This window comes from Montipora capricornis, chromosome 4, assembly GCF_036669925.1.
Source record: "Montipora capricornis isolate CH-2021 chromosome 4, ASM3666992v2, whole genome shotgun sequence".
Taxonomy (NCBI): Eukaryota; Metazoa; Cnidaria; class Anthozoa; order Scleractinia; family Acroporidae; genus Montipora; species Montipora capricornis.
In genome coordinates, this window is record NC_090886.1 from 13754277 (window position 1) to 13769423 (window position 15147).

A 15147-nucleotide genomic window follows, 5' to 3' on the forward strand; every position below is an offset into this window, starting at 1 on the left:
GAAAAAACAAAAAATTAAGAATGCATGCACAGCACTGCAGGAGAGGTCAAAATACATTATACGAGAGGTTGCAAGTGTCATAGGACTACTGGTCTCAAGTTTCCCTGCTGTTATGTATGGGCCATTGTATTACAGAAAACTAGAACAAGAGAAATCTCATGCTATCAAAGACAATAATGGCAACTATGAGGCCTTTATGTCACTCTCCACAGATGCCAAAACAGAACTACAATGGTGGATCGAAAATATTGAAAACTCATTCAACGTTATAAATCATGACCCTCCATCACTAACAATTAGCACTGATGCATCAAAAATTGGATGGGGAGGTGTTTTTCAAAGATGTGACTTGTGGGGGCCACTGGATACCCCAAGAAGCTGAAGAGCATATCAACTACCTAGAATTAATTGCTGCCTTCTTTTCACTCCAAGCTTTTGTGACAAAACTAAATAATAAACATGTCAGACTGAAAATTGATAATACAACAGCAGTGGCAGCGATAAATAACATGGGCACTAATCACTCTGTACGATGCAACAAAGTGGCTTTAGATATCTGGTGCTGGTGCATGGCTAGAAACATTTGGATATCTGCAGAACACATACCAGGGAAAAGTAATGTAGCAGCTGATAGACAGTCAAGGGAAATAAACACCAATACTGAGTGGATGCTGAACCCCACTCTCTTAAATAAAGCCCTTGATAAGCTGCAAGCTCGCCCAGATGTTGACATGTTTCCGTCGAGACTCAATAAACAATTCCCAAGATATATTTCCTTCCGACCTGACCCTGGAGCATACTTAGTAGATGCTTTTTCAGCTCAGTGGAATGAACTAAATGGTTATTATTCCCCCCCCCCCTCCTTCAGTGTGATTCCAAAGGTTCTTCAAAAACTGGAACAGGACAAAGCCACGGGGATAGTGGTGATCCCCAGATGGCCAACTCAGGTGTGGTACTCAATGGCTATGAGAATGCTGATAAGCTGCCCAGTCCTTCTGCAGCACAATGCCAGACTACTTTTGTTACCCAGCCACCCAGAGAAAGTACATCCATTACACAAGAAACTGGACCTTCTCATCTGCCACTTATCCGGGAACAGTTGCATGCAAGCGGCCTTTCACAAGCAGCTTCAGATATCATCCTGTGTGCCTGGAGAAACGGGACAAAAAAGCAGTACCGAACGTATCTTTCGAAGTGGGGAAATTACTGCAGCTCAAAAGGGATCAGTCCAGTTTCAGCTACTGTAGCTCAAGCAATAAACTTTCTTGCAGACCTAGTCAAGTCAGGTGTTGGCTATAGTGGAGTTAATACAGCAAGATCAGCTATTTCAACAATACTTGTCATTAGTGACTCTGCTACCTTTGGTACACACCCAGCCATTAGTAAAGCGATTTCTAAAGGGTGTTTTTGAACAGAAGCCCTCATTACCACGTTATGAAACCATCTGGGATGTCAGTCAAGTATTAACTCATCTTCGTTCCTACCCTCCTGTTGAGGACATTTCACTTAAGAAACTTACATTTAAAGTTGTTATGTTACTAGCTCTGTTAACTGGTCAGCGAACACAAACCATTCACTGCCTAGATGTTAAACATATGGACATGTCAGAAAAGAAATGTATTTTTTATCTGACCAGCCTCCAGAAGCACTCCCGACCAGGGAAACAGCAGAAGCCTATTGAACTGGAAGCTTTTGACCAGGAGCCTAATTTATGTGTTATTCGTCATTTGAAAGCATATGTTGATAAGACTAGTGTTCATAGGGGTGACACTAACAGAAATCAGTTACTGTTGAGTTTTCAGAAACCATTTAAACCTGTTAGTAAGGACACAATTTCACGTTGGATCAAAAATGTCTTGAAAGCTGCGGGCATAGATACCACCAAATTTGGGGCCCACAGCACTAGGGCAGCATCCACCAGTGCTGCTGCCAGGGCAGGAATGCCGCTAGAAGTTATTCTGGAATCTGCAGGATGGTCTAACTGCGGAACCTTTGCTAAGTTTTACCAGAAACCAATCAATGCTCCATGTAACTTTGGCTCGGTTTTGTTAGAGGCAAATACAGTCTGCCAAACCTATCTTTTGTTGTCTTTAATTCATGACCACAGGGCTTTGAAATCTCACGTGATTCCTTGTGACGTAGACTAGGATGAGGTAGAATTTAAGATTAAACGAGACTTACCTGTAAGTTGAAGTTTGATGTGAATTCTACCGATTCCTAGTCAGGAACAGAGGAGTCACGTGCCCACCCAACATATACATATATATATCTATATTTTATACAGGACAAATTTATCCTTTTTATTTGTCCCCACCCTTGTTTTTTCCTGTGCTCATTCATTGTTAAATACTGACCTGGCTTGCTCGCGCAATCTCACGTGACTCCTCTGTTCCTGACTAGGAATCGGTAGAATTCACATCAAACTTCAACTTACAGGTAAGTCTCGTTTAATCTTAAATTAGCCCGTGATATGATTACGTGTACTGGTCACACTGGCATACATGAAGGGGCGGACGGACGTACGGACGTACGTACGTTGTACGTACGGACGTTGATGACGTCATGGCTATCAAATCAAATTTTCTCACATCGATGGGTTACCATATTTTCTTAACTATGGTGCTCCGCGCGCGGCGCGCCCTCTGCGCGCGGAGCTCCGCTAAAAGAATGTTGATCATCCAAGGTTTCCGTGTATAACATCCGAGTTTGCTCTTTTTATTCGAAGCATCTGGCCTCTAATGCTAATGAAGAGACGTGAGGTAAACGAAAATTAGCTTCAGCTTGATGGTCATCTCTCTACCTTTGAAAACACTGCCATAGCAATTTTGAAATTTTACTTGTGAAATTATTAATTAACGCTGAATTGTGGCGCCAACACTTAAGAGTAATTAATATTTGCCATCCTTACCAAAAACAACGCAATTGCAAATAAAGTAGGAGACCAATAGACCATTTTATAGTTGTAGCTAAGTTACCAGGCCTAAGAATGGAAGCGAGTCTGCTTTGATACAAACCTTTGTGCTTTTCTAATGGCAATATAGACTAATTAGAATTATGACAGCATAATTTACATGATAGAAGCAGTGAGGACTATATCAACAACAAGGTCACCGGCAGCCTCGCAGCCATTCATAGGCCAGGTCACTGAGCCAACAACTGTAAAATGACCCATTGAATGTGCAAATGAGCAAAATGGAAACAACTTTTTACAAGAGTGTCAGAACGAAAACTATAGCTAGGCTTTACAGGCTACAATAAACCCTACAGGAGAATGATCTCTAGAACGGCCTGATAATTTTGCATTTTTTTTTTCTTTCTCGATCCTTTCTTCCTTCTTGAGTTCGGGGTGCTCTAACTTGTTTTCTCCCATAGTCTTAATGCACGAAAATTTTCTAACATTGATTTTTTTCTGCAAATTTTACCATTGAAAGATGATGAGTTAGTGATGTCAATGGGGGGTCACCGACTTTGTTTTGGAGAGAACTTGCCCGGACGAACACCCTAAATCTGAAAAAAATTGGGCTTCTTTAGCGAATAAGGCCACAGTGTCTGTAAGCCCAAAAATATTGCAATTACATCTTTGAAGTAAAAATGTTCTCTACCAAACTTTGTTTACGTGGACTCATCAAATGAATTTAGTTAACTGTTGAGGTTCCTTAGAGAACAAGTTCGCATTTAGCGACCATAGTTTCACGCGCCTTGCAGCCGCAAGATGACAGGATTCCATGTCCCGAGGACAGAAATCTTGAAATTTTTTAACTTCCCACATGGATTTTTTTGTTCATTTTTGGACAATTTGGAGATAGTTGTAAATAAAATCTGTTTCTGAAAAGGAAAGTAGGGGTCACCGAACACAGAAGATCGTTAAATCCAAGCAAACCTATAGCAATGGCCATCTGCCCTACCATTATTCATTTTAGTACTTAGCGCGCGCTCTCGATACATGACGTGGCATGTGAATTTGCGTGCGCTGTAAGGATGCGCAGTAGCAATGGGCGAGAACGTCCTCAATTGCCTTTGTCCATACCACCTGCCTGTATTGATCATGCGCGATATCCTATGCCACACAGTCATTCGCCTTTCCAAGCATTTTCAGTAAATAGAAAGTACCTGAAATAACAGATCACAGAAACATCGAGATTTTAGAAACCGTTTCTAGATTATAACATGTCTGACCAAGGAAACTGGCAAACAAAGAGAGCCACCGTCAGAGAAAGAACTGAGTTCATGTTCAACAACGATCTCTTCAGTGATGTGAAGTTTTTTGCTCTAAGCGGCGATGGCAAGAATGATAACAAAAGTAAACAAGTGATCCCTGCTCACAAGTTTGTGTTGTCAGTTAGCAGTCCCGTGTTTGAAGCCATGTTTTACGGTGAACTCGCTATGACAAGTAACTCTATTGAACTGCCTGACTGCGAATACGAGAGTCTGTTGGAGTTTTTTCATTACTTGTACAGCGATGAAGTGAACTTATGCGGAAGTAATGTGATGGGAGTGTTGCACTTGGCGAAGAAATACATGGTACCGTCACTCGCTGATAAGTGCGCGGCGTATCTCGTGGATAATGTAGACCCACTGAGTGTTTTTAACGTTCTGCCATCCGCCTTAAACTACGAAGAGGAAGACTTGATTGATGCTTGCTGGAGAGTGGTCGATGAGCAGACTGAAGCGGCTTTGAAATCCGATGGTTTTTCAACAATTGAGAGATCTTTACTTGAGGCAATAGCCATTCGAGATACTCTGTTCATCGATGAAGTCGACCTCTTTCGAGCTGTTGACTTTTGGGCTACACGTAAATGCCAAATGCAGGGCATAGCAGCAGAGGGGGAAAGCAAAAGAAAGATTCTTGGTGAACGAATTGTGAAGTCCATACACTTTCCGGTAATGAACCAAGAGCAATTCTCAGTAGTTGTTCTTGATGCTAAAATTCTGACCCCAGAAAAAGTAGTCCTCTTTTTCCAGTTCTTTAGCTCAACTCTGACTTCGCCGATTGGATTTCCAGAGAGCAAGCGGTCAGGAATCATTTATCGATGTGGAAGGTTTGATAGATTGATTCACAGTTGCTGGTTTTACGCCACAAATGGATTCACAGACTACATTAACTTTGTGATAGACAGGGATATTGTTTTATACGGAATTTATTTATGTGGCGGTGAGGACAGGAGCCATAGTGTCTCCATGAAGGTGATCAACTGCGAGAACAACTGTTGTATTTCGTCACGGACGGGGATTTTCTCCTCGAGACAGTTAAAATACAGCAGAGATGGCGAAAATTACTTTGGCTACGAGGTATCCTTTGATCCTCCAGTTCACTTGAAGAAAAACATACAATACCAGATTGAGGCATTCATATCCGGCCCAGAATCTGGGTACGGACACAGTCACTTTAAAAGTCTGTTTTGGAATGGTGTGACATTCACTTTTTCAACTAGCCATCTAATCCCTTGCCATGGCACAACATATGCGCAGGGACAATTCGCTGAATTTGTGTTCTCATTGTACAGAGGACCTTAAAAGTTTTAACCTCAAAACATTAGCCCATGACTAGGAGCGTACAACTTCATTGCATTTGAGGAACGGTATTTTTGCAGTCCGATTTATTTGAACAGACTTAATTGATTAGAGTGTATGTGAAGTGCTAAGTATCTACCCCACATTGACCATGTGAGCGTTAGCCCTACTGGTTCATATGGGGTAGATACTTAGCACTTCACATACACTCTAATCAGTTAAGTCTGTTCAAATATAAGTGTTACACGGCCGACGTTTGAAAAAGCGTAATCCCTCCTTGTACTTGTACATGTTCATTGCCGTGACTTTAACATCCTCAGTTCCTACGGCCTGCTCACGTCTGACCTTGTAGCTCAGTCGGTATAGCAGCGGCGATCTAACCTGAAGGTCGTAAGTTCAATTCCCACCCTGGTCAGAATTTTTCTCTATCCTTGTGTGGGCCCATTTCCATCAGTAGGGCTAACGCTCACATGGTTCATATGGGATAAATAATTAGCACTTCACATTACACTCTAATCAGTTAAGGACGTTCGCGCCCATTGCTACTGCGCATCTTTTTGCACATGTCACGCACACGTCACGCATCGTAGACCACGCAAGTAAACACGATGCTAAAGGCGCAAACATTTTCCACAAGAAGGGAACATGAAAGTATGTGACATCATGGGATAGCTGTGGACCCAGGTCTTCTCGGAAATGTCACAAAATGGCATGACAGTGCGAATAGACAACCGCTTTGAGAACTTCGCAGCGATTTTACTCTCTTGAATGCTCGGTGAATTTTCTTTCCGTAGATCACTTCCTTTCTTGATTTTGTCCATTTTAACAAAAAACAAAAAAAAATCTGTACGTGAGAAGTTACAAATATTTGGCCTTTTATGCTCTCGTGCGACCGAAGTTTTCTTTCTTAGACTAATATGTATCGTTTTTCAAGGTCTATTTCACCTCAGAAAAAGACATCAGCTGCAAAGGTTAATTTAGTTATATTAGTTATGTTGAACTGAGTACGTTTACCTGATCTAAATTTCACTCATGTAGCTTTTTTATTGCTGACAGTTGTAAGCTAAGATCGTCTTAAAGTAACGCAATCTTCTAAAAATGCACCTAATGAACTCGAAAATGAGCACGATGACCCCCCATTTTTTTGCCTTTTTGGCAAAAGGAGATCATTACCTTTCTGCGAAGCAAGTTTGAAAAAAATCTGTTCGTGTGAACGTTTTGGGCGCGAACGTTCTTAAGTCTGTTCAAATATAAGGCCTGGTTTTCACTAGCAACGCAGTCATAAGCACAAGCAACACACGCAAGCGCATTTAAGTGTTGTTCATTAGTGTCTATTGTTCTAAAAAAAGTCGCTAATGAACAACAGGCTACTGAGTTTTCGTATGATTCTTCTGCTTATGCTTGCGTCGATAGTGAAAACCAGGCTTAAGTGCTACACGGCCAACGTTTGAAACAACGTAATCCTTCCTTGTACTTGTACATGTTCATTGCCGTGACTTTAACATCTTCAGTTCCTACGGCCTACTCCCGTCCGATTTATTTGTAGATTGATTTGTCCGCGAAAACAGACATTTCCAGCTAATTACAAGTCTTGCATGGGAAATTGGTACCCATGGGATTGAGAATCGTCACGCGTGCAAGCCAAATCTTACTTGATAACTGGTCTGAAAATAGCCTAATCTGTGAACATACCGCTACATAGACCTTGCATTGAAGTTGTAGGTTCCTGGTTATTGGCTCCTGTCTCAAAGCCTTGGAGGCTTTGCTCGGTGATTGAGAAGGTAAATGCAGTTAAAACTTGCATGTTTTAGAGCGCTTTTCAATAGGCCATTTTCGAGAAATTAAATATTCAGCTTGAAAGTGAGGCAGTGAGGACAAAGACAATACAACCCGTGGGAATTAATGTGAAAAATATTTACATATCATCCACTTTCCTTTGTCTTTGTCCTCACTGACTCACTATCAAGCTGAATTTTAATATATCGAAAAAGGCCTATTGAGTGTCGAAAGTAATTAGCGAATTGCTTTGTTTTAGCAAGACTTAACTCAGTCATTGGTTCAAACTTCATGCGCAACTTTTTTAACAAATCAGAAGTGAAACCAAAACAAATCGTGGCTTGTGCGTGCACATTTTCCCGCGCTTTGTGTCGGCTACGTGTAATTACTTCGAGTTTTGATTGGTTTATTGGATTATCTCCGTCCTTTTGATTGGCCAAAGTAATTACTTTGGTTTTGGTTTTACGACACTCGATCGAAACTCGCTTTAGCATCTGTAGATTGAGGTTTGATGCACTCAGGAAGGCAGATGATCAGTTGGCTCCGTTGGAAAAGCACAATCAAGATATTGGAGTTGGAAGTAGTGAATAATAATAATAATAATAATAATAATAATAATAATAATAATAATAATAATAATAATAATAATAATAATAATAATAATAATAATGATGATGATGATGATGATGATGATGAGGAAATTAAATGCACAGATTTCAAATCAACTCAAGTCAAATCGTATGTTGCTTTTTTTGACGGGAGAGGAAAAACCGTGGTACGAGGAGAAAAACCTCTCAGAGTAGAGTACAGAACCAACAAACTTAACCCACACGTAACGCCTAGGAAAACTCTAGGAATCGAGCTTGAGCCATACTGGTGGGAGGTCAGTGCTATCACTTTGCCACACCTGCTGCCTAAAGAAGAACCGACTTGTTCAACGCGCATATGACGCCGACTCAGCCCATTCGTGAAAAGCTACAATGACTGCAAAGCGCCTCCCAAATCGTCAGAAAACGGAGGAGAATTTTTTTCCCTGTGTAACCATCATCTGCAAAAGGTTCACTGTATTGTCCGACGAGGGCAATAACTTGTAGGCCTTGTGAGATCTGTTAGCTTCCTAAAACCACTTTGTACGGAAAGGACCAGAAAACTGACGAGTGTCTCAAGCAACTGCTCTCCAACTTGTCAACGATAAACGCAATGCTAAATGCAAAAATCCATCTTTATAACATACCAGCTTTATTTCGCCGTTCACAATACTATGTGGTAATTATTGGTACAGAATTTGATTGCACGGGCTTGCATACGATACCAAGACACTATTAAAGAAACATAGTTGGATCCATCCTTTATTCTTTCAGCTAGATTTTGTAACGTGACCATCCTTTGTTATAGAAGACTAGTTCATTAAAAGGTTGCAATTCTAGAGTTATGATTGGCTTAGCCATCATGCTATATGTGCCATTAGACTATGCTATACAAATATCGCTAATTATTATTTAACACACAGTGTGACAATGTCTAAATATGGTCATAGCGCGCTCAAATTCGTCGAGCGTACTCAACAGATATCCTGCGATATACGTAATTTTGTGTGTCGAGGAGAAAAATGGTAGTTTTTCCAGCATTTTTTTTTCAATAAACGTAAAAAATTGTGCTTTGTCGTCAATGTGTTGAATAATAAAACAATTATCCTGCTCGATCTTGCGGAATATTGCCTGATTTTAGCCAACACGGCCTACGGCCGCGTCGGCTAAGTATCAGGCGATATTCCGCGCGATTTCGCAGGGTAATTGTTACAGTGCAACGCGCCTTACCGTGGCCACCCAACAAACTTACACATTTGACAACTACGTGTAAATACGTCAACTCAAACAACCCATTGAATGGTGTTCAACGTACAACCTTGCGAACTTTGCAAGGAGGGTTGACTGTCAATCAAATTCGCACACCCTGATTGGTGTATAAGTTTTAAAAAACTTTCTTAGGTGGCCACGGTAAGGTGCGTCGCACTGTAACTGTACGCATCCGTTTCTTGGTTTTTTCAAAATAAATTTGGTAAGATTTACCCATAATTATTGAGCGTTTTTAATAAAACAATTATTCCACTGGCGCTTGTTGGTTATGAGATGATTATAGCCAACTCGGCGCCACACGCCTCGTTGGTTCTATGATTTCATATCCGTCTCTTTAATATTCTAAGTTGTCTCCTTTCTTTGACAAGTTGCTCGGTATCTGAAGCTAAATGGCAAGAAATTAACAAGTTCTTATTCCATTTTTGGCTAGCCTAACGTTTGCCGTGAACACGATGATAAATTCCTCTTTTGACTGAAACTACTTCACTCCAAAAAAAAGTAGATTCTTTGGAAACTAAGAAATGACAAACTGCATGAAATTTTAGGTTATCGTGCATGATACTCATTGTGAAGGTTAGTTCTCACTTTCCAAAGATGACTGAGCCAGTGAGTTCTTTGCTTCATTATGTGGAAGTGGTCTTGTTCCTGCTAAAGATGAAAAGGTCGTTTTTTCCCCTTCTTTTCGTCTTTTTAAGTCAAACAAACTCTTTTCTTCAGATTAAATATTCGTGTTGTTATTGACTCTACTAGCTGTATGCGTTTTTGCACACATGATTTATTTGAATAGCATGTATCAATTGCCCAATATTGTAAGTACTATTGAATGTGTGTGTGAATCATGATGTGAATGTGTTTATATGCTTTTGAAAATTTTGTCTAACGAGACATTATTTTCAAATGGGGTGTACCAATTGCTGGTGGACGAACAAAAGCAGATAATTTTTCGGTAACAACAAAGCGGTGACGACGAAAATTGGTCTTGCAACAAGTTAAGAGGAGGATGGCTTCCTTCGCGTGTATTTTCAATGGATGCCGTTTCTGTAAATTGCAGGGTTGTGGGTTTAAATATCACAAACTCAGTGTTATAACTCGGAGGTGACTCTCAGTTAATCAAAATGGCGTTCTACATTCACATACCTTCTGGCGGCCGCGTAGCTATGCCAGCATAAATTAGGAAAGGCGGGGAACCGATTAACTATGCGCATACATTACAGTCTTCACGCAAGCATTAGATACTGGGGTATTTAGTTGCAGCTATCGCAAAAAATCAAAACAACTTCATTCCAACATGTCTATCCATGAATACTGGCAAATGAAGAGACCTACTATCCGAGAGAGAACCAAGTTTATGCTCAACAACGATCTTTTCAGTGATGTGAAATTTGTTACTTGCAAGACCTATGGCGATTGTGACGAAAAAGAAGTGATTTCAGCTCACAAGTTTGTGTTGTCAATTGGCAGTCCTGTGTTTGAAGCCATGTTTTACGGTGAGCTAGCGGACGTTAGTGACTCACTTGAATTGCCCGATTGCGAATTTGAGAGTTTGTTGGAGTTTTTGCGCTTCATTTACAGCGATGAAGTCAACTTGAGCCGAAGTAATGTGATGGGAGTGTTGTACTTGGCGAAAAAATATATGGTACCAACACTGGCCGGGAAATGCACGGAATATTTGCAAAATCATGTGGATCCATCGAACGTTTTCAATATTCTAACAACGGCTGAAAAGTATGGGGAGAAAAAGCTGGTGTCTCGTTGCTGGGAAGTGGTCGACAGACACACACAAGTGGCTGTGAAGGCTGATGGATTTACGATAATCGAGAAGTCCTTACTTGAAGCACTAGTCATAAGGGATTCACTGAGTGTCAAAGAGGTGGACTTGTTTCGAGCTGTTAATTCGTGGGCAACGAAAAAATGCAAAAAGCTAGGCCTACCATCTGATGGTACAATGAAACGAAAGGTTCTTGGTGAACGAATTGTGAAATCGATACGTTTTCCAGTAATGAAACAAGACGAATTTGCAGCAGTTGTTCTCGAGTCTGAAATTCTAACACCAGATGAAGTGATCACTTTTTTCAAGTTTTTCAGTTCAACATTGACTTCTTCTGTGGGATTTCCCCAAATAAAAAGACCAGGTATCATTCATCGGTGCGGCGGCTTCGAATCTTTATCCCTTGATAGGTGGTTATTTGGAAGTGGGTACACAGACCCCCTAAGCTTATTGTTGACATAAACATCACGTTGTCTATCAGTTAGTTCCATCTCTGTCCAGGCGATCCCACAAAAATGTCAAGGACGCGGCAAACAATATGTCTTCATTACCAAAGACATGCACGACATTTTACAACGGGGAATATTTGTTTATAATTTTGCCTCATTTGCTCAAGGCTATCGTCAGCCAAGAGTAAAGTACTGAATATTGGAAGTGCATGATTTGTACAATGTGCTTCCCCTTTAAGTTTGAACCTGATACACCAGTTAATCTCTGAGAAAGTATGCTTTGAAAATTCGACATTTTGCAAAAAATGTGTGGTTGCCACCCAAGGTTTTGATGGCCAATAACTGGGCGAGGCTCGTTATCGAACCAAAAGGCTTACATGTAAAACTGGAGATTTAATTAACGAAGTTTAACAAGTTCTTTTACCTTTTGAATTCAATTTGTAAATGGCATGATGCCTTTCGTGAGCACACTCGTATGTTAATGAAACAAAATGTGAACAATGGCGTCAACAAATATCCCCTTATTCCGCTGACACTTGCACTTTACACTTGTTCATGCGCATGTATGATGATAGACTATAGTTGCTAGTCAACAGGCGAAAGGACAATTTTAGCTGCGCTTTTCCCTGTTGTCAAAACAGTAGTCTATCATCCTTCTCACCTGAGCATTTCAAACATCATTGGTCAGTGGCAATACATGAATGATATACAAACTCCCAAGGAGATTTATCGGCCCAGCTGTTAGAATCAAGCATCATTTGATCTGCAAATTGTGTAAATATGGTCGTCCTCCATTTCTTCAGTGACACGTTTTGAAAAAAACGGAAAAGAAACACAAATATAATTGCGACGTATCCTAGCAGCAGGCGAATCCTTTTGACCTTCTGTTTTTAAGTTCTCAGAAAGCAAAGCAAGAAAATAAGGAAGCACCAATGCATGTCAAAGATTATTTCAAAACCAACATAAAAGCCTTCTTCGAAGGCCATTTCCGAGTTCATGTCTGCATCATCTTCAAAGCGAGTAAGCGCAAAGTTTTTGTGATGGTAATTAATTCTACTTTACATATGAAAAAGTAACTTAAACGCGCTGGTCTTGGTTTTCACGTGACGTAATCAAAATTTAAAAAAAAGAGTAATTGTCAATCCTTTTGACATTTTAGCTTAGTTAATTATGAGAACAGTTGAAGACTTGTCTTGTCACAAATTTTCAGTTTGATAGAGTTTTCCGTCTTGTTATAAAGCAAGGTTGAATTTCTAAGCTTTTGTGTGACAAGATATTAAAATGGCGACAGAGAAGGCTCACTTATCTGCTGAGAGTTTGCAATCTGAACAGTCCTTGTATGACAATAAATACTCATATATAGATGTTTATGAGCACTCAGAAGACGACCACAGGTTTCTAAAAGCAATACTCGATGACGTATGTTTTTGTTAGCTTCCGGCCGCCATTTGTGCCCCTAAGAGGGACACAAACATGGCGTCTCCATAAATAAATATTATAAATTTGAGTAAAACATTTCTTCGAATATCTACCCCATGAAACATCGCTTAGACCTGCAACTTTACGAGACTGTTTGAATATTTATCTTCTTTTATCTCTTTGATTCTTGACTTTATTTGTTGAATGGTTTTGATGATGGTGTGACAGTGAAAACCGGCAATAAAGGGGAGGCAGACCTGAATTCGGAAATGGCTTATTCGCTATTTTCACATTGAATTTTCCCCATAATTCAAATATAAATTAAGAAAATACTAAACTAAGAATCTATAATAAAATTACCTAACCATACTATAAATTTAAAATAGCATCTAATTAGAGCAGGAATTACAACGACACTCGTCCTGGCTCAACTTAAGTTTCTTTAGTTTGGCCACAAAATTAAGGTTTGGGGCCTCCCTAACATGCAAAGGTATTGTTCCAGAGGAGGCACGCAATATACGAAAAAAATCTGTGTTTAAAACTAGTATTGGGGGCCGGCTGATCGAGTCTGCTACCTTTGCCGTGAAGATTGTAAGCACAGTTTTTGATTCTAAACATATTACTTATATAATTGGGATAGCCTTTGTAAAGAAGTGTCAGAGCTTGGATCAGGCGCCTATGCTTAATAGAATCTAAATTATACTGCAACAAGATCTGCTCGTAACTAATAGACTTAGGTAGATTGAAGAGAGTTCTAAGTACGTAATAATTGGCATTTTCGATTAATTCCTATTAGAAGAGGACTACAATAGTCAAAATGAGGTAGAATGTACGACTTGTATAGTTTGACCGCAGTGTCATTATCAATAAAATTCCTAATTCTGCGCAAGGCGGCTATCTTTGCATGAATTTTACTAAGAACCAATTTAATATGTGAGGAAAAAGTGAGCTTATTGTCAATCGTCACTCCCAGCAACTTAAGTTCATCGATAGAATATTATTTGACTTTATTAAGGTGAGCTCATAATTATACTTGGATTTACCAACAATCATTGCCTGCGTCTTTGTGGCATTCATGGTGAGGTAGTTATCTTAAAGCCAATTTGATAATCTCGCCAGGTCACTATTGATGTAGAATTCCAAGGTCGCAGGTGAGTTACTAGCAGCATAACCGGTTGTGTCATCTGCGTAGAGCCTCAATTTCATATTCTTGGTAATACGGGTTATGTCATTAATATATAGATATATATATTAAACAAAAGCGGTCCCAGAAGAGATCCTTGCGGGACACCACATTGGACTACACGCCAGTTGTAATAAGCGTTCTCTATTTTGACTCGTTGCTTACGATTGATAAGGTAAGAGCGGATCAATTGAATGGAGTGGTCCAGAAGCCCATATGCCGCTAACTTTATTATCAGGAGGCAGTGGCATATAGTGTCAAACGCCTTACTTAGATCTATAGACACCGCAGAGACTGTTTGTCTCTCATCTAATGCTTCTCTCCAGTCCTCTGTGATCTTCAGCAATGCCGTGCAACAAGAATGCCCCTTTAAGAAGCCAGACAGACTGTCGGAGAGTAGACGGCGTGAAACAAAGTAGTTATACAGTTGATTATACATAATTCGTTCAAAAATCTTAGATACACAGATGGCAAAATTCAAGATAAATTAAGGCAAGAAACAAGGCTTAGAAAGTTTAGTCAACATAACACGCCCCCTGGGGGTATTGGTGCCTTAGGTGAAGGCCAGGGCTCAATCTCCTGGTGTGTGCCAAAACTGGCAGAAAAATGGTGGTGGATATTATTTCAAGATCAAAGTTTCCTTTGCCAGCAATTCGAACGCGACAGCACAGTTTCTTAATTTCTCGCGTATTTTACTGGTTTTGTGCAATGGGGAAAGCGAAAACTGGGCGTGCCAAATCAAGACGAAACTCCACAACCACAAGGGCAGGGCAATGAGAAAACACAAGGGCCGGTGAAGCAGTGGAAAACCCCAGGGCAAGCATGCTCGCCGAAATGCACGTAGCAGGGTACGCAACACACATCTCTATCTGTCTTTGCCATGGTTATCTTTCCTTCTGATTACTGCAAAATATAACAGAAGAGCAATTTGACGCGTTATGCAAAGCCAAAGATGACTTTTAGGATATGTCTACACATAACACAAAACAAAAAATGAAAAATGGCTAGCAAAAAAAGAAAACAACAAAAGAAAGCTAAGATGCCAGAATTAAACAACGGAAAACTCATGCAAAAATGGCTTTTATTCCAGCAACAACCGCTACTTAGCGAAATATTTCAAGATCTCCTGATTGTTTCGTACAAAAGGGGCAGATCCTTAAAAGACATACTCGTTCGAGCCAAACT

At 40.2% G+C, this 15147-nt stretch overlaps 2 protein-coding genes across 2 annotated transcripts in view; both read left to right on the forward strand.

Moving 5' to 3' along the window:
* Positions 1 to 15147, forward strand: part of LOC138045601 (protein CASP-like) — a 142294-nt gene that overhangs the window by 51799 nt on the left and 75348 nt on the right. The window lies entirely within an intron of this gene.
* Positions 4091 to 6715, forward strand: LOC138044489 (BTB/POZ domain-containing protein 6-like). Its single transcript, XM_068890991.1, has one exon. The coding sequence runs from the start codon at positions 4168 to 4170 to the stop codon at positions 5512 to 5514; it is 1347 nt and encodes a 448-aa protein (XP_068747092.1). The 5' UTR covers positions 4091 to 4167; the 3' UTR covers positions 5515 to 6715.

Excerpts from the sequence above, each read along its gene's own strand:
- LOC138044489 (XM_068890991.1), top strand. The coding sequence starts at position 4,168 with ATGTCTGACCAAGGAAACTGGCAAACAAAGAGAGCCACCGTCAGAGAA.